This window comes from Cystoisospora suis, assembly GCF_002600585.1.
Source record: "Cystoisospora suis strain Wien I chromosome Unknown contig_4251, whole genome shotgun sequence".
Taxonomy (NCBI): domain Eukaryota; phylum Apicomplexa; class Conoidasida; order Eucoccidiorida; family Sarcocystidae; genus Cystoisospora; species Cystoisospora suis.
In genome coordinates this window covers 1-18,532 of record NW_027157043.1, presented here as the reverse complement: position 1 = coordinate 18,532, position 18,532 = coordinate 1, and the positions used below count along the sequence as shown (strand labels likewise).

General features: G+C 49.4%; 2 protein-coding genes across 2 annotated transcripts; one reads left to right on the top strand and one right to left on the bottom strand.

Annotated features, from left to right (window-relative positions):
* The first annotated feature begins 530 nt into the window (after nt 1-530).
* CSUI_007878 (proteasome subunit alpha type) lies at nt 531-8,280 on the top strand. The gene is made up of 6 exons (XM_068068021.1): nt 531-2,777; nt 3,992-4,107; nt 4,985-5,162; nt 5,629-5,778; nt 6,592-6,768; nt 7,842-8,280. Exons 1-6 carry the CDS (start codon nt 2,724-2,726, stop codon nt 7,917-7,919), a joined length of 753 nt encoding a protein of 250 aa, XP_067920004.1. The 5' UTR covers nt 531-2,723; the 3' UTR covers nt 7,920-8,280.
* Nucleotides 8,281-8,641: 361 nt separating this feature from the next.
* On the bottom strand, nt 8,642-16,837 carry CSUI_007877 (carbohydrate kinase). The gene is made up of 7 exons (XM_068068020.1): nt 15,962-16,837; nt 14,975-15,031; nt 14,092-14,168; nt 13,402-13,485; nt 12,678-12,740; nt 11,325-11,492; nt 8,642-10,841 (listed from the first exon to the last, which is right to left on the bottom strand). The coding sequence occupies exons 1-7, from the start codon at nt 16,401-16,403 to the stop codon at nt 9,669-9,671; spliced, it is 2,064 nt and encodes a 687-aa protein (XP_067920003.1). The 5' UTR covers nt 16,404-16,837; the 3' UTR covers nt 8,642-9,668.
* Nucleotides 16,838-18,532: the final 1,695 nt, after the last annotated feature.

Here is an 18,532-nt window from a genome sequence, read left to right as displayed (position 1 = left end):
GGCTTTGGCGGGCATATCAGGGGCAGCTCAAGTAGCTGTGCCTGCTTGTTACGGTGATGGGCGCGGCTACCTGGCTGCGGAATCGCCCGCCGTCCTTCGACTCCAAGGTGACAAGCCAGAGTTGTCAGAACAAAATCACGAGTAGACCTCACTCCAAAGACCGTGCACGTGTGCTTCTCCTCGAGCCCTCCAGGGTCCTGGCAACTGAATACCAGTTTTCGGGAAGGCACTGCTTTTGTATATCCGCGACCAGACTTGGACTGGTATTACCTGAACTCGGCAATGCCACTGATAAACGAAACCTCGGGAAATGCTGCTGAAAGTTCAGTATAGCAGCGCACATGGCTTTGTCAGCACTGTACCGCGAATACGCTGTTCGGAGATCCCCGCAATGCGAGCGCCTACTTCGGCGATTTCCAGGTCAGATCACATCTGAAAACACTAGCGCTTTGAACGAAATTGCTGGAATACTGGCTTTCTGGGTCTGGTCAGCGCCCCAACACCCAGAGTAGTGCTGGAGGCTGCGGATAGACGTGTGTGTCCCCGCTCCGTATTCAACCGAATGCACACACAGCATAACGCAGATCGGCGGCGGCGACACCGGGTTCTCTGTTGACACCACACCCGTTGTGAGAATAAGAGATATTACTGAGGTGCTTTCGCAGCCGCGAAAGCATCCTTCAAATACCGGGGGTTTTGTCTGCGGAGCATACTAATTTCACGCAGCGTCCCAGCGACCTTGCCAGGAAGACGACGAGATTAGAGCGGAGGACAGTAATGGCTGGAGGCGACTCGCCTGAACAGGAGCCGTCCCATGCCTTGTGGCGGTGACTGAGAGTCGCGCGGCTGAGGCTTGCCCAGCGTGTATGTGCTGGGACGTCCCTACAGTGTGTTTTCATGCTCATCATCAGTCTTACCATTACTGTTATGTGCATGTTTGTTGTTGGATGATACATGAATATGCCGACGGACCACCGATCAGCAGCATCTGGTGCGTTTATATAGTGACTGGGTTGTAACTCCTTGCTAATACATCGAGCATCGTCGAAACTCGACGGACTGATTCGTGCGTTGCACAGAGCACCCCTGCAGCCGCCGTACCCACTGTGGTCGCTCGCCTGCCACGCACAGCAGCGCGGGCGACAGCTGTGCTGCAAGTCTGGACCGGTGTACCGAACGCAGATGATAGAGGAAGTTCAGCCCTTTATTCTGTACCGCTCGAGCTCTATCAGTGTTGTTGGAAAGCCTTCTTTCGCCGCACCCGGACCCGACTGGCATCCTCAGTGGAGCAGAACTCAGCATCCGTCTTCGATTTACACCAAAGCGGTCTCTCTATACCAGCAGGAGAAAAGCGAACAACGGGGTGGAGGCGTCAGCACGTGGTCTCTCAATACGGCTGCACATCGGCGACATGCCAGAGCCACCGGCTGCGTGCAGACGCGCTTATAGACCAGCAAAAGACCGCAAGGGCCTGACAACAATCTCAATGCAAAAGAGAAAGTTCATTGTTTTGCAACGCTGAAGAACCAATGAATGGCATCACGACCTGTGCCTGTCCGGCGGTTCTGACCTGACAAAAGTATGGCTGTGTCAGAGATGATTACTTGCTGGCGCCTCTTTACCCCCAAACAGCAACCCCATGGACTCCTGCTTACTTCGAACAAGTCCATGAAAAGGTCCAAACAGGCGAATATAGTGAGCTCAGGACCCTACACGACCCTTCGCAGGACAGACCTTGCTACCGCTGAGCCACCATGTCTGGCGAGAGAGAACTGAGACCTGTCTCGGGAAGCGAAACATCGCTGATGTCCGCTTTGGGTGCTTTTTGCTGACCAGCGGAAAAAGCACTGGTACGGGTTGAGAGACTTCTGAAGGAAGGCGAGGATGGGCCATGCTGCATGCAAGCTCGGAAAATGACTGGAGACACGAAAAGGAACGTTCGGCAGCGGCACCTTACTGATGGCCCTGCGAAAAGCAGACAATCCTGTTGATATAGGGAGTACAAAGGCTGTAGACTGGTGTACAGAATTGCAAAGCTCGTATGACGTGTGCGCCCAGGACAGGCGCCCTTTGCTGTTGAGTTTTTCTGTTATTCAGACGTCTTTCCTTCGGAAGTTCCTTGTGTACGCAGCCCTCCGAGAAAATTAGCACTTTGCCACCTCCTCCCCTGTCCCTTGTCTTCCTTCGGATCCCGCTCTGAAGTCTTTCTTCTGAGTTTGTTCCTGATGCTTTCTTATCCTGTTTCCGACCTTGCGACCAGTCTCTGAGTGCGCTGATCGTGCCCTAGGAGGTTTTAGTCTCGGTTGCCTTTTCTTTCCATGAGTCCAGTTCCCCAGCCATTCACACATCCGCAAACTGGCCTCTGGAAAGCAGACCTTTTTCTTTCGTATTCCGTCTCGTCCGCGGCTCCCAGTTTAGCATCTCTTCACGTGCCCTACCTTTCCACGTATCGCGATTCTCGTTCTCCCCGGGGATATTCAACGCCCCTGCAAGGGAACGAGTTTAAGACGCAGCTGGCACGGGGCAAATCCTGAACTCTCTTAGCTGCCTTCCCGCCGTCATCGAGCCACCCGCCTTCTCAACGTGCACTCTCAGGCAGCCTCTCGATCTGTGCTTTTTCCCGCGGGAGCGTAGAACCACTAAGTCTCGGCCGTGACAGCTACTACGCGGCTGGGGCGTTCTCTCATACTTCGTGGACATCATCTCTTAATAGATCTGACACCATGAGCTACGACAGAGCCATCACTGTCTTCTCGCCCGATGGCCACCTTCTTCAGGTACGCTAGAAACGTCGTATCACTTTTTCTCCAGGGCTCAGCGTAGCTACAAGCGTTCTTAGCCGTAAGCAGCCTTCCCGCTTTCTCTCATGCAACACCAGCCGATGCTACTTCTCAAGCACAGAGAAGGAGTGTCACCACATAAGGTACCGCCGACCTAGGAGCCTTGCCGCTGCGGTCATCGACACACAGTCCTCCTTGAGTGTGTGTCTCAGCATCAGTAAAGAGCTAGAGTGACAGACAGTGCAGTCATGAAAGTGTGGATGTATCATGCGAAATAACATATGAACATACCCTTGACCCGTTGCTAGCTGACCTAAGCTTTTCAGAGGTAATGTAGGCTAGATAGTGAGGTAGCTACGAACTCCAGTCTCTTTGTACGTCTTGATCGGAGTCGTCGAGTGCTCGGCATAAGTAGAGGGAACGTTGTTTAGCTTTCCTTAGCCACATTGTCCACTACCAAACATGACAAGAAAGTTTTCTATATGCACCAGTGGTCACTATGACTTAGCTGTATACAGATAAGCGGTCGAGAGCGGGCATGCATGCGATTTTTTTCTTCAGTTACCTTCTCTGTATTGCTGGACAACTTCTCGATCACCCGAGAGCAAAAAAGCATGTACATTTGCCCACCTGAAGATGTAGACAGAGCTTCCTCTTACACGCATAAACATAGGCGCTGATACGTCACAACACATTGACAGGAGGAAGACAATCAGAGTAGAGCATGTCCAGTGTCGGTATAGCCATCACTTCGAGAAGAAGGAGAAGCTTTACTGGGATTTTTACTCTCTACGAATCCAGTGAAAAGTGTGGTTGCCTCTGCGGCCGGGAGCCCTCTTGAGTTTGACAGTACGCATGCGGGGGGAGAGTGTCTTTCTATGACAACCTTCTTTTTTCTTGTCGTCACCCTCTCGTTTGTCATTTCCGTTCTTCTACGTGTTTCTGTAAGCTGACGATGTGTGTAACTCATAGATCTCATAACACATGGACAGGCATCTGTACCTATATGCAAATACATATACAAGACTCAGCGGAAGGCCTCGCATACAATGTGTCTTTACCACAAAGGGGAGCCGAGAGAGGAGATCTCTAGATCTCCTTCGTAAGCGTAGACCCTCTGACTTCAACAGACAGGTCCAAGTTATCTGGTAACCTGGGTTCTTCGCATGCATTCCCACTCATTCGAAAACACTTTTCTTCTTTGTCTACAGGTCGAATACGCCATGGAGGCGGTCCGACGAGGAGGCTGTGCGGTTGGAGTTGTAGGGAAGGACTTAGTGGTCTTAGCCGTGGAAAAGAAGGCAGCGGCTAAGCTTCAAGAGCCTCGGTAACTTTCTCCTTCCTTAGACGGTCCATTCGCTCCTCTCTGAAAGCAAACACGGTTTCTTCACAGCTACTTATTCTCTAGTCTTCCTGCCGTAAAACTGAATGCTTTCTGCGGTGTACCGGCACACGTACCGAGGGACTTATGCCTGTACAATATAAATAGGTAGCTAGATGTTTGCCGATAGACTCATCTTGTTAGAGAGGAAAATCCAAGGAGAGACCCTCTGCTTTTTATGTTCACAATGATCAGGGTCGGAGTTATAGAATGAACTCTCTTCTTATACACATCTTTTCTCCCCGAGACAGGAGACGATGAAAACTTCTTGTTTTCTATCTATTCCTGTCCCTGTGCTCCTTGATTTAGAGATAAGATGGAGAGCACAATCAAGAGAAATGAGTGACACCGTTTAGTGTATATACACTGGAGGTTGTTTTTTGCGTGTGCAGTCACTGATGGTACGAGCCCTATATATAGTGATGTACTATTGGTAGATAAGGCAAAAAAGTGAATGAATTCTTGTACGTGCTGTCTACTATCTGAAGACACCGTGGTTTCTCTCCTCTCGACACTTACCTCCTCTGGCGAGTGTTTCTCTCATACACCAGAGAAGAAAAGAATCTGTCTTCAGGTGTATATGTACCCATGCCACATCCATGTATCGACATTGATACGTTCTCACGTGTGGTAGATATAAATGTGTTGTTTTCATGTTTGCATCATTCACCTTGAGTGCTCTCTCGCATGCTTATCGAGGTGTTCCCTGTCACTACGTGTATTCCCTCTACTGAGACTACACGACCTATCTTTATCCTCTGTCCATTGCTTTCTCGTCCCTAAGTCACGGTGTCTACTTGTCATTCTTTCTTGTATCTATCAGCACAGCGCGGAAAGTAGTGATGTTGGATGAGAACCTGTGTCTCGCTTTCGCTGGTTTGCATGCGGATGCCCGTGTGTTGATCAATAAGACTCGAGTCGAGTGCCAGTCCTATCGCCTTAACACGGATACCCCCCCTTCAGTCGACTATATCGCGAAGTTCATCGCTCAAATTCAACAGGTAAGATAATGGAAGTTTGACTCCCTTCATCTTTCTTACACGGATTTCTAATGCTTCTTTAATCCGGAGAAATTCTTATCGATAGCTAGATAGCGAGACAGTTAGAAAGAAAGATGGGGAGACAACTCTGTTGGTCACCAAGTGAAAACACGTTTTCTTTCATCGAGACACGCGGTGATCAATATTAGGAGGGACACAGTGTGAAGAAGTCTTCTGTGAGTTGCCAGTAAGCTCTTGTTGACAGATCTCTTGATATATCTCTCTCCTCGGTTCAATAGGGTTGCAATCGTCTTTCTCACGTCGTTCTCAAGCGATCCAGTCTTTCTGACCTTTAAAGCAATCGTGAAAACCGTTCAGATAAGAAAGAACATTCTAGCTACCGCTCAGGGCATGACGAAGGGGAGAGATCTAGAGTGAGGTGTGCTGCTTTGTATCGGAGCGTCTCTGGTGTTTGAGTGTTCTTCAGAAGTACACACATAGAGGTGGCGTGCGGCCCTTTGGCCTAAGCTGTCTAATTGCTGGAGCTCAGCATGATGGAACGATCGCACTGTATCAGACAGAACCATCAGGAATCTGTGCTAAGTGGAAGGCTCAAGCGATGGGAAAGAACTGCAAGGTAAAAACTCCTGAGTTGCCACGTCGTCTCTTTCCTCCTTTACTCCTTGCAAATCAAAGACTGTCCGGCTGTTCAACGACCTGTCGACTGAGGGAAGGTCTTAGATGTACATTGTACGGGCTGCGCGGGTCCTAATGTGGGATTCGTAAATCACGTAGTAGTCTAGCTCAGCAGATGACAGGTAATACGCTCTCTCTTTCCGAGGGGGCTCGACAGCTTCATAACAGAGATCGTGTAAGCCCCATATGTGATGAAACGTCGTAAGTACGAGGGGGTTGGGTGGAAGGTAGGCTGCTGCAGTTCCTTCGCTTTTGCCATGAGAGAGAGGAAGGAGAGTTTGAGAAAGAGAAGTCAAGGGCAGACAGACGTATGGTGGAGGTCTATCGGGTTACCTACAGAGGTTTCGTTATCATCTAGATAGGTCGGTGTCTCACCGACACAAGTCTATCCGGTCATCTAGATCGGCTAGAGGTGTATCGTGATGGATGAAGGAACGACTGGGGTATGAGGAAGAAGCAAACAGATGGGGATGGGTTTTTAGTATAAGGTTCTGATGGAGCTTGTCGATAGAGATGAGTTGTATTCTTGTCATTATGCTGTCTCTCTCTCTGTCCTCTCCATCTGTCTATCTGCATTATATACACGCATGAAGAATGAACGACGACAGGGCGAGTGAGGGAGGTAGATACCGAGAGAGAGAGAAAGACAGATACATGGTTAGATCTTTTGACCATGAGGTGTAGTGTATCTTGGCTTTTGCAACGATGGAGATGTCTCGGTGAAGGTGAAGTGTGTTTCTTCTGTTTTGTTCAGACGGTTCAAGAGTTTCTAGAGAAGAATTACACTGCGGACTTAGAGGAAGACGGAGCTATTCAGTTAGCTGTGAGTGCTTTGATGGAGGTGGTTGAAGCGGGTCATAAGCATATCGAAGTCGGAATTGTGAAGAAAGAACAGTTTTACTTCCTTGATGAGGAGCGCCTGGAAAAAGAGGTATGCGCACTAAAGATGATCTCTACCTTTCTTCTTCTTTCTCCTCTCGAATCAGATCTCTCTCTACAAGACTCTCCTTCCGTCTCGTAGTAACGATCGGATAAAGAACCACACGGAAGTGCTCGTAGTGAACGACCTAACCCAATCTATCTAGGCTTCACTTTCTCTCCACTTCGCCCACTTTCAAGTCGCCGTCACCTAAGATTTGTTGCGGTGTAACTCCTTGTCCTTCTGAGGCAAAAGGCACTTTAGTGATCAGGCGTGCAAGAGAGGGTGAATAAGAGAAATTATCGCCCGTCTTCCAAAAATCTCTCTTCTTTTTAGCCTTGGTGCTTCACTCTTGTTAGGACAAAAAGAGGGACGCTCTTCATTTGTCGGACGACAACGCTCATCGTTGAAGAGGGAGAAAAATATCCCTCACTATAGAGACACCCCCACACCCCCCCTCTATCAGCAAAGTCGATCTTCAACCTCGCCCGTTGTATCGGCTTTCAGTGCATGCGGTTGATCGAAAAATGGTGTAGCGTCGTCCCTTGCCAATTCTCATACATCAAAGGCAGTCCCCCGTAGTTCAGCAGAACGTCTGCATGCACGTGACGTTCGTATCTCTGAACGACAAGGGGGGGCGTCAACCTATCTTATGCTGGTATGGACAGCTCTCTCACTTGTGAGTATTTTGAGTGAAAACTGAAGAACCACACGATTCCAGAAAGAAACCTCCATTCTTCCTTCCAATGAATGTTTCGAATGAAAGCTTCACGGAAAACTCGACAGGAATCTATCTGCCTTTCTTCTTCCTCCCCGTGTTCCTCCTCCCTCTCCTCGAGACACTCAGCCATCCGTAACTAGGTGTTTTACTTATGTGTATCTCTCTCTCTATGGTATATCCTCTTATATGTGAAAAAGGTCTTCTTCTATAATGCGAGTAGACTGAGTTCTTCATCATCACCGGATGGGTCGGAAGCCCACCCCTTGCATGACCTAGGATCAAAAGTGAATGAATGAATGAAGCTTGTCTGTCTGCTGTAGTAGCTAGGGTTGGGAAGAAGTCTTCTTTTCTCTTCTGTCTTCAGGTTCAGCGTATCGAATCTCTGAAGAACACAGACGAGGAGAACAAGAGTTCTTCTTCTTCAAGTAGCGGTGGCCATTGAGGACGAGGCAGAGGAGACAGTGGAAAGATGAAATGCATTGGTGACGATAATGAACAGTAGAGGAACAAGAAGAAAAATCAACAGCGGGTGGTCTTCGTCCATCTGCGTGTCGATGAGACAATGATGAATCTAGCAATGTAATGAAGGACCTAGCCCCCATCAGTGTATTATTGAGCATAGAAGACAAAGGTTTGTCGAGAGAATTTATCAAGAAGCTTGAGAGAGCGGCGGCGATGGTATGCTGTCTATACTGTAGCCGGGGTCGTGGTACGGCAACTACAGGGGTAGTGAGTGATGATGGTACTATTTAGACTCGTTTCATACAACGATACTACGCTCCTGTATCATCTTCCTCTCGGCTTGTTTTTGCCTCGCAGACGTCTCTGTTGCATTGTTTGCGCCTTTTTCTTCTTCGTTCACTGCTTGCTTGTGTCGGTCATCGTCTCGATCGGTCACCAGACTCCGTTGTAACGAATTTTCCCCTCATCATTCAGACTTCCTATCTATCTATCTATCTCATCTGTATGAGGTCGATGCTTCAGTGGATAAGGATGTTGTTTGTTATCGACAAGGAGCCTTTTCTTCTACTCTCTTCGGAACGCACTACCATTACCAAGTGTGGTCGCGAAGGTAGTAAGATGACGCACTCGACTGCATGCACCCCTCCTCCCCCAGCAGGCACGCGCAGACACCATCGCACCGGACTGCTACCGGGACTGTCTGTCGTACTTCTTGACGAGTAGAAAGAAAGACAGAATGCTCTTTCTTTCTAGTAATTTTCGACACGTGGGTCCCTAGGAATGTCGCTTGTCTTAAGAGGAGCATACCGAGATACCACTTCTCGTGTCCCCCCACCGTTCGTCGCTCGGACGACCAAAAACACGAGGTGAGGCGAAGAAGCAGGAGGAGCTGACTGAGGATGACATAATATATACTTCGCCAAGAATCGAAAAGAAATGGCAGTTCTCTCTCTCTCTCTTCGTTCACCAGTTCAGCAAATCGCTGTTTTGTGTAGTCCTTCTACTGTATGTGATCATAGATCAATCAAGGAAAGATCAACCTCCGCCCACTCACTTAAAACAACACTGTAATATCACCGTCCCTATGGTCAATGTTTTGCATTCCGGCCACTCATCTACCTCACAAGGGCGGCAACAACAACGAGAGGCTCAGATGTCTTGCCCACGAGTACAGCGCCGCGAGCGGGGGGGGCGGGGGGTGGCCTTCCTCAACAACCGTGGCTCAAGCACGAAACACCTTTCATTCGGTTATATCCAATTACCAACCCAGACATCTACCTCGTCGGTGTGACAGCGTAATGTCCGTATGAGGGAGTTTCTTTCTTCATTGAATACTAGCTTGTAGTAAGCTACAGACGGGTCTCCTCCAGGAGAGGCAAGCACATTCCTTGCGTTGCTGCTGCATCTCTCCTCCTGATGCACAGTGAAGAAAAAAGAAGTGAATGATGACGATAATAAGGATGGCGAAACGATTTCCCTCATAAGAGAAAGACAGAACAAAACCCCAAAAGCCGCCACCACGACAGGAGATCACAGGGTGTCTCCTCAACCCGCACTTTTGTTCTCTTCAAGAATCTTTTGATCTTCTTTTTAAGACAGCATTCCCAAGACACAGAAGAGAATGAAGAAGAGAATAGGAAAAAAGAGCTGATCGAGAGAGAGCCTGAGAGAGAGTCAATCGTTGCTTCTTTTTTCTTCTCTTCGGATGAATGCTTGTTCGTTTTCCTGTCTATTTCTCATCGTACATCTCCCTGAAGGTTTCACCTAGGAGTTCGATCACATCACCCGCTAGCATGCTCCTTCCCTTCAGTTCAAATGCCTTGGCCGCTGCTCGACGTACAACAAGGGAGGCATTAAAAGCTGCACATAACAACCCAGCTGAATCTTCATCCTCCATCCCGAGCGCACGACCTATCTCCCCTTCACCATCTCTGTCTCCCCGTTGACTTTCATTTCCTTCTCCTGTCGTATGACTATTCTCTTGCTTCTCTCCTGAGCTGCTGCTTCTCTTCTCTGGTTCACTGCTATGTCCGCTTCTCACTTTTTCTTTTTTATCCTTATCCTTGTCAGTATGTAGATGATGTGTACTATCTCCATGCCCTGCAACAACCTCCCCTCCTTTACCTCCTCGTTTCTGATCTGGTCCTGCTAGCTTCTCCGCTCGATGTCTAGAATAGACATGCCACCACGCTATAAAGGTCGCTAGTACTCCACCTAGGACGTCCCCCTGTCCTCCAGATCTCTTAGGACTTCCACGAGAGGATAAAGACAAACCACATGCAGCTAACACAGCAGCTGGACAGCTCCCTCCCTCTCCATCATCATCAGCAGCTTTTCCATCGCTAGTTTGTTGTCTTGTCCGCACACATCCCGGCACTACGACTATGTCAGCCGTCCCCTTCAAGAATAGACTAGGCCCATAGAGGTGCTGCGTCATGCCTGTCAAGCTTGGAAAGAAGGGTTTCAACGATGAAGGATAAAGAGACTGAAGTAACGGGTTAAGCTTATTATTCGAGTCGCAATACAAAGAGCAACAACGAGGTAAAGAGGATGAAGATGATGGAGAAGGAGGTGCACTTTTTCCTTCCTCTTGTCCTCCTCCTTCTTCTCCTGTTCCTTCTCCCTTTCCCGACTCACTACCCGGTGAGGGATGGTCTTTACATCCATCTGAACCGTCTTTTGACTGTTCTAAACGAAGGGCCCGAGCAAGTTCAGTAAGATACGCCATATCTCCAGGTGAGGGATGTCTTCGGCCTTCCGGCAAAGACTGAAAGGCACCGTGAATTAGATCAAATTCTCTCTTATTCGGCGTTAACAAGCACCGACGGTAGTGCTTAAGACGGTGGAGAGATGGCTCATTATGGGGTTGACACAGAACCCGAATCATATCAGCGTCGATGATCTAAGAAGGAAAAGTAACCACCACAAGGAAACTAAGAATGAAAGACGTGAGACAAGGAAAAAAAAACCTTCTCCTTCGTGGGGGCGACGGCCAAATCAACAAGGTCTCCATACTACAACGAGACAGAGAGGACAAAGAGAGGTACAGTGCAGTGACAGCAGAGAGAAAGAATATCTTTTAGATCGGCACTCTACATCAATAGAAAAGCTGCTGCCACACGGTCCTCTTCAACGGCTTAAGAAGAAGTCCATTGTCTCTAAATGAAATAAACTCTAACGAATAATAATGAATGGTAGTCTATCTGTATGTCTCTTGTGCAACTAAATGCGGATGGGGGGAGGACAGTTGAAGAGCGTTGGTAAGCAGAGAAATGCAGACAGATCCAAGTAATAGGCGCAATGAGGCAGATGAGAAAGTGTGGACAGAGAGACAGAGACAGGATCAATTGACAGAAGCATGTACGCTATTATTGATTGAGCTTACCACAAACTTCTTCTCTTCCATCGCGAGATCGAGGAGTAAGAGAGCAGCTTTTTGTATTGGGCACGCATTCTCTTCAGCAGCCGCTCCTGCGTTTGCTACGTAAGGCTTCGGCGCACCAAGTCCCGGTCCCATTACTATGACGTCACTTTTCTTCAAAATCGCACGGCTCTGCATCACAACCAACTGAGCAGGCACTCCATGTACTACCCCATATATATCTCTCTCTCTCTCTCTAGATATATAGATATATATGGATACGTATATGGGTGCGTATATATATGTATGTTTCCATATAACTGAACAGTGGCACAGGGGCATATATATGATATTGTGCAGAGCCATCCATATGAGGGCACGGAATGCAAGCGTACGTATAGATACAGGACAGGGGCCCGTGTACGAACACCACTTCGGAGCGAAGAAGTTTCACTCCGAGGAAGTACGTCCTTCAACTGCAAGACACGTGAAAGTCTTGAAGCTGACCGAGAGACCTCGTTTGCTCGTTAGAGGAAGAACAGCGTCTCTCCCCTCTTGGACGTAGAGCTAACTTCATACGAGATTCTATATACCCTCTCGAGCTGCATCACCGGCAAGCTGTAGTTATGAAGTCTCTCTTTTTGCGCCTTCTCCGAACTTCTCTCGTACTTTCATGTCGAATTCGTTGAGTTCACTCCAGAAAGCTCACGTAGTGCCGAGGCATGAGCCCTACTTACAGAAAGCAGTCTGAAGCTTCCACTTAGCTCATCACTGCTCACGTTTCCATCAGCACGTGGAGAATGGCTACACACGCACACTGCTAGATGTCTGTAACACTACCTCGCATCCCCCAGCGACACACACGAACTGCTTCCCTTTCTAAATGCATGTTACCTTTGACTACAGCCCGCAGTCTTCCATCTCCTGTTTGTAGTAGCCTCTGATGGCTATACCTGTTGTCCACCGATCCGTCTACCTAGATGTAGATATCTATATTCACCTCTCTCCGTCTGTCTGTGTCTTTCTGTATCTTAGCACGTACAAAGCCTCGAATCGGCGAATGAGTGTGTATGATCTCGTATACAGCCCTCAAGGTCCACCGGCTGAATACTGGGGACAAACTTCGCTTTCACACATCGAGGCACACACAAGGAAACAAGGCTATTCACATGACAACGCGCCAGCATGCCGATGATGTATGTTTTTCTCGACCGTCTCTCGAGACTACGAATGAAAAGCAACTGGGCCCGCAAAGAGAGTCCATCCATAAACACTTCAGAACAATGTCTTGACGAAACTCCCTCTTCACTTTATCCGCTTGGGCCCCGGGCATGCTTCGAGCCGATCCCTGTGGAAGCAGTACCCGAGAACTCATACCTTATCTTTCAGATGATGCAGAGATTCTTCTATGCCGACTTTCTGGTCGCCTCCTGGTAGCAACTATAAACAAGGCGACAAAGAGAGTAGTCTCCAGTTCGGAATAACTCCTGAATCGCGTGTAAGGTATGCTAGACATATATACACTACGCTGGATGGTGGTTTGCTGGGTGTATTGTCTATAGAAAAAACAGACACACAGTGAAGCACCTGTGTCCCTCTGTGATTACCGCACTATGTGCGTTCTGGTGTCGCGACACCTCCTGCCGACACGCACATGTCCGCATATACATGGTACATCGCGTTAGGACCGTAGACGTATAAAAGTGCAGTGTGAGGCGCATGTATCTCTGGAATAGGGGGAGATCAGGATCAGTGTTTCGAGATACGTAAATGAGCTATCATGACTTACGCACAGCTTCAGATTGTCGAGGGCCTTCAGGCCCGCAGGTTCCTATATGGAAGCCGTCCACTCAGCTTCAGATTTCTCCAGTGATTGCCTTATAGAGAGTGGTACATACACGCTTGCAAGGGTGCAGTTTTACGTGAGAGAGATGAGCTAAATGTACGCAGAAGAAAAAGAGAAGAAGCACAACGACGGAAACACCAATGTCTGCCAATGAAGAAGAAACGGATAAGTAAGGAGAAAGAGACGGGTCTAAGGTCAGAAAGGAGCGGGGAAGGACAACATGTCGACGTGAAACAAGGAAGGCTGGCATCTTACAGGATACACAATGAGCTCAGGGCTGTAGGACTTGATAGGAACAGCAGCATCGCTGGTGGTAATGATGTATGCGAGATCCATACCCTACGAACAGCGGACAGTTTACAAGTAGAAGACGGTCCATTACCACCACACATACACAGACGAAAAGCAAATGCACAGGAGGGCACGAACAACAGTATGTGAGTACCACAACTTCTCTTCGATCTTCTCTAACCATCTCGGGAGCGAACTGAAGAAAAGAAAGGAGCATGTTTCTCTTGTGTATCTGGTCTAACGTCGACAACCCTGGTGAAATATGTCGGCTAGAGATAAGTTGTCGGAAGTGACGTCCCCCCCAGCAAAAAGAAATGAACTGGGCTCCTCCGTCTCTTATCGGAAACATAGTGCCTTTTACACACGTCTTGGATACCGTGCAGGTATAATACGTGTCAGCGGTGGATCCGTCAACTTGTCCATCTCTCTCGCTATGCCATCTGCTGAAGACGCGGCAGTCCTTCTAACACCAGCCTAACTGGGGTGTGATGTATATACACGACTTTTTTGCGCATGCGCTGTCTCCTTCCTGGTGCCCACTGCATTCCTGCGTAGCTGCCACGTATAGTGCCGTGGGTCCCCGTTGTTTCCTCGAAAAGAAATGGGGACGGATCCCTGTCACTGTGTGTTGACTATCGAGCGCTCTCAGCTTACCATACGCAAGGCAGATATGGCACTGAAGTATGGAGCGCCTGTAAACTCCAGACTCCCGCCTATCACACAGACTCGCCCTGAGCAGTGTACAGGCACACAAACATGCAGATGAAGTTCGGAGGCAGGAATCAGCGAAGGAGCGGAGACGCTTTATCGCCAAGTTCCGAAGGTCGTCATGTCTACGGATGACGCCGGATCATCTCCTGATGCCATAGTAATGATGCCTTGTTTTGACGGCTACGGTGGGCCAGAGGAAGACAAGGAACTATTGTGTCGATTGCACGCGAATGTGTGACTGCTTCGACTACTTCCGTATTAGGAGGGAAAGAACTAACATGCACTTTCTTCTTCAAGAACTTCTGCCTTGTCTTCTTGACGATGAATGCAGTGCAATGTGTATTTTCCGGTGCAGCAGATACATGGCGCCATGAAACACGACGTCCGTAATTCTCCTGGTCTGCACGCTTATCAACCAGACATACTTAGACTGAGTATACACCATGAGAGAAACCGACGAACTTCAAAACGACTGTATGAAGACACCATTCGCTGAACTCTATATATTAGCGTAGGAAGCAGTGAGCGACAGGCTCCAGGCAACTGGAGACTGCAGTGCGACTGTCCGAAAAAGGTGTACGTACATCCGGCAAGGCGAGCTACAAACGCAGCTGTCGAGGAGAGGCACGCAAAGGTTGAATGTCCCACGATGCGCAGTAGGTCCTTGGTAATGAACGGTTCGGAAGTGACGACGGTTTCCCTCGCCACCCCTGACGACGCTAACTCAAACCAATTCACTATCTGACTTGACTAGCGGACACAAAGCTCTCCGTGTGAGTTTGAGTGAAACAGCCGAGCAGTATTTTCCTTTTACTGAGCGACTAACCATTCTGTCCCTTGTGTCGGTTGAACTCGAGCCGTGGAATAAAGAAGTCCTTGGCGGCTACGACACACACCACACGCACGCAAGACAGAAGGTTGACTATCAGATATAAACGCCTTTTTTCCCCTTATGCCACTGGAGACTCCATCCATCATTCACACACTAGGAGAGATATAGGGACAGGACATAACGCACGACACCACATACGGGTTCCTACATGCATGGCCCTCAGCTACATATTGACCAACCTGGGTATACACAATGTGGCTCTACACGACGATTGCCTGGCAAAAACTTGACGTCCAAAACGCAACTCCACTCAGCACCTCCTTTCCAGTGTACTGTCCGTTATCCTGTTTACGTCTCTTGCCTAACAGGATACACTAGGAGACGTACGCGTTTCGTTGTCTCCCATGCAACTCGTTCGCTGTCCCACACACGACTCAACGGATAGACGCGTTCTGGACGGACCTATTCATCCCTCCACATTCACTCCCGTCACCACCACGATCATCACCAAAAGATCAACTTTCTTCTTTTTCCCTCTGTACAAAACATACGGGTGTATCACACCCGACTGAAGACGAGGCGTAATAGAACGGCCACATCCCCTATGAGTCTGTCTCTACCCGTCGATTCATCATTAACACACTTCTATGGAGGAACCGACCATCTTGACACAAAACACGCAGCTTTTCATGCACAGATAAACACCAGTACGGTTCAGCCTCCTTATCAGTCAGGAGTCGAGTGACGTTGACATGTGTCCTTCTTCGCCGGTCTATGAAGGGGCGTGCCTGTGAAAATGAGCTCGGAAAGGTAAGTTGTCGAGACACTTGGAGCTTTCTAAAAACGAGCGAGTACAAGAACAACCACGCCAAAGAGTTATTCTCAACGGACAGACTCTCTTCCAGGGGTGCCCAAGCTGAAGTGAACCTCCCGAGACACCTGTATGTAGACATCAGACGGCTTGGTTGTTTCCTCGCTCACTTTTGATAAGAAGAGCATTTGCGCCCTCTCGAGGGTTTTTCTCGGGATCTGCGTCTCCGCCGCCTGCAGTCATGATGCCTCTTGAGGAAACTCTTAGACTTCGTCTAGGTAGGAAGCTGGGGTGTCCTGAATTCTTTAGAAGTAATGCCGGGTGAGTAGAAGACAGAGACCAAGGAGAACAGTCTCCCGATAGCTGACGAGATGTAAAAAGAGAATGAGGATGCGAACTTAAGTAAGACGAGCGGGAACAAGCAGCCGCCTGCAGGATTTCCTCCAAGGAACGTCGGACAGGGCCATCTGCGGTATTTTCCGCGAAAGCGTCTTTGGAAGACCCACCCCTGGTTAGGAAGAAGACCGTTAACGAAGAAGAGAAAACACCACGGACAGCAGACGCCGGAAAAACAGAAGAACGAATAGCGGGGAAATAGAATGGGCGACGCATGGAGAGGCAAAAACGAGAAGCTCCTCAGTTAGAGCTCAGCCCAGATGAACCATGAAAAAAGAAGAGACAAGTTTGCCCGACAGGGAAACGAATGCAACCAAAAAGAGTCCAGAATTGGCAGATGAAAAACGGGTCGCTACGTGCAATACACACGACCTCAAAAAGCAGCTCGGACTGGTTCAGATGTTGTAAAGTTGACTCTTCTTATCTCTAGCCTGTACACACATCCCGGCGCCTCAAAAACAGAAAGAGCTTGTAATCCGTGTAGCAGTACGACGAACAGTGTAGTGCTCAATCCGGGGTCGCAGCCTTAGTAAAACGACGTCAAGGTGAATGCTGGCAGGAGACAGAGAAGCAGACACGCAGCGGGGAGAAAAAGACACGGAAGCTACAGGCGAACCACTTCCGACGTACCTGATCTCCAGCCGTCTGACAATTGTTCACAAGCATTCGCCATGCTTTGGACGGCCCTACTTCTCACAACAGCAACTCCGTCTTCAGGTGACGAGAGATCGAAAGAGACGGCGCCATCGGTAGTGCCGCCGGGGTCGACGAGGTGGAACCGTCACTACTGTGTGTGGCACACAACTCCGGCTAGCGCTGGCAGGGCAGCTTGGGAGAGACCGGGAATTGCACCGTATGTGTTTCGTTGTTCTCCATCTTCACGGCAACGACTCAATGTCGTGATACCAAAGGGAGGCCTCGGAATTTTCAGCCGCGGCTTGTGAAGGGCCGAGTACCCAGGTGTGCAGGACACAACCCTGTGGTAGACACGATGCCTATACAGCTGCGCACTCTCGTCGTCCGGCGCTACGCGTGATGCAGAGACGAAGCTAGCGACCACGTCGGCTCCGTCTATACCAATTAGCTTCGTCAAAAAAACTGAAGATATTGTTGCAGTCGCACTACGGCACACACTTCGTCCGGATCTGTCGGACAACACGAGAACACAGCATTCCCGACTTGTCTCCTTACAGGTGGCGAGCCACTGACGTACGAGGGAAAGTGCGCTGGCCCAGTGCCGAAGTTCGTAAGACTGTGGAAACAGAAAGTTTTGTCTGCCCCGCATACGTACACGGTGAGCCTACAACTCATAACGACGGAAAACTTCTCCGCGCCCCGCCTCAGCAAACAGAAGTGATGCTGGGTGGAGTGTCTGTGCTAATAGACAGTAACACCAGTTGCTCTTCTGATGGAGTCATTGTTGGCTTACAGTGCCCTGGCATTAGCTGCTGCGAGGCCTGTCTCGGGGCACGGGGGGGATCCACAAAATGAGAAGGGTGGCTCGGAGAGCTAACGGCGTGATTGCTGTTGACTCCTCCCTCCTGTCCTAGAATCAACACCTTTCTGCAATCGTGAATGTGCCTGCCTGAGCTCGCAGTGCTACGATACGTCCTCCAGTTTGACCAGCAACCTCTTGGAGAAGGCACTCCGTCGGAGTTGCCTCGGCAGCACTTCTTCTGTAGGTTGCCGCCAGCTGCCAGAGCTTTGTAGGGATCCGGGAAAGCGTTGGTGCTGTCAGGGGAGTCACGTCCCGCTTCAGGTCACCGCGTCTACGTCAGAAAACGGGGAAAAGACGAACCACCCGCAGCGGATGAGCCGCCGCAAGGAGACGCCCGGCGACGAAGTCTTAGGTTGGTCATCTCTACTCGTGACAAGGATGGATCTGTGCTCAACACTTCGATCACCGCGTCTACTAAAAGAAGTGTGGAACTGCCTCTTACTTCCTTAGTCACTTCGGAATCCGGTCGACTGTCGAGGCTGCTGCTGCGGTGCCACCGGCAGGGTCTACCTCGCACGCGGTGCTTTCCTCGAGCCTCCCCTAGTGAGCGGACGACTACGGATGTCCGGGACTCGCTCCCTTTAGTCTCCCTGATCGGCAGGCCCTGACCATAGCAGGTTTGGGAAAGGTAACAACAGGAAGGTGACCGTCTAACCGTCAGGTCATATTGACTCTCCTACGAAATAGAGCTTGTAGTTTTTTGAAGCAGACTACTACCAGGCCCCTCGCAACGTTAGATTTATTCAAGGCTCAGACGGCACCGAGACAAGAGAATAAGTCCGTCACTGGCCTGTCCGCGGCGATTTTTCCCCTTTTACCGAAATAAGGACACTCGAAGAGAGGGCGA

Bases quoted from the DNA above. Each gene is read 5' to 3' on its own strand.
- CSUI_007878 (XM_068068021.1), top strand. From the start codon at position 2,724: ATGAGCTACGACAGAGCCATCACTGTCTTCTCGCCCGATGGCCACCTT. The intron at 4,108-4,984 runs GTAACTTTCTCC...TGTATCTATCAG, and splicing joins GCTAAGCTTCAAGAGCCTCG to CACAGCGCGGAAAGTAGTGA. The intron at 5,779-6,591 runs GTAAAAACTCCT...TGTTTTGTTCAG, and splicing joins CGATGGGAAAGAACTGCAAG to ACGGTTCAAGAGTTTCTAGA.
- CSUI_007877 (XM_068068020.1), bottom strand. From the start codon at position 16,403: ATGCGTCGCCCATTCTATTTCCCCGCTATTCGTTCTTCTGTTTTTCCG. The intron at 13,486-14,091 runs GTAAGCTGAGAG...CGCTGTTCGTAG, and splicing joins CCATATCTGCCTTGCGTATG to GGTATGGATCTCGCATACAT. The intron at 11,493-12,677 runs GTATGAGTTCTC...GTTGTGATGCAG, and splicing joins TGCATCATCTGAAAGATAAG to AGCCGTGCGATTTTGAAGAA.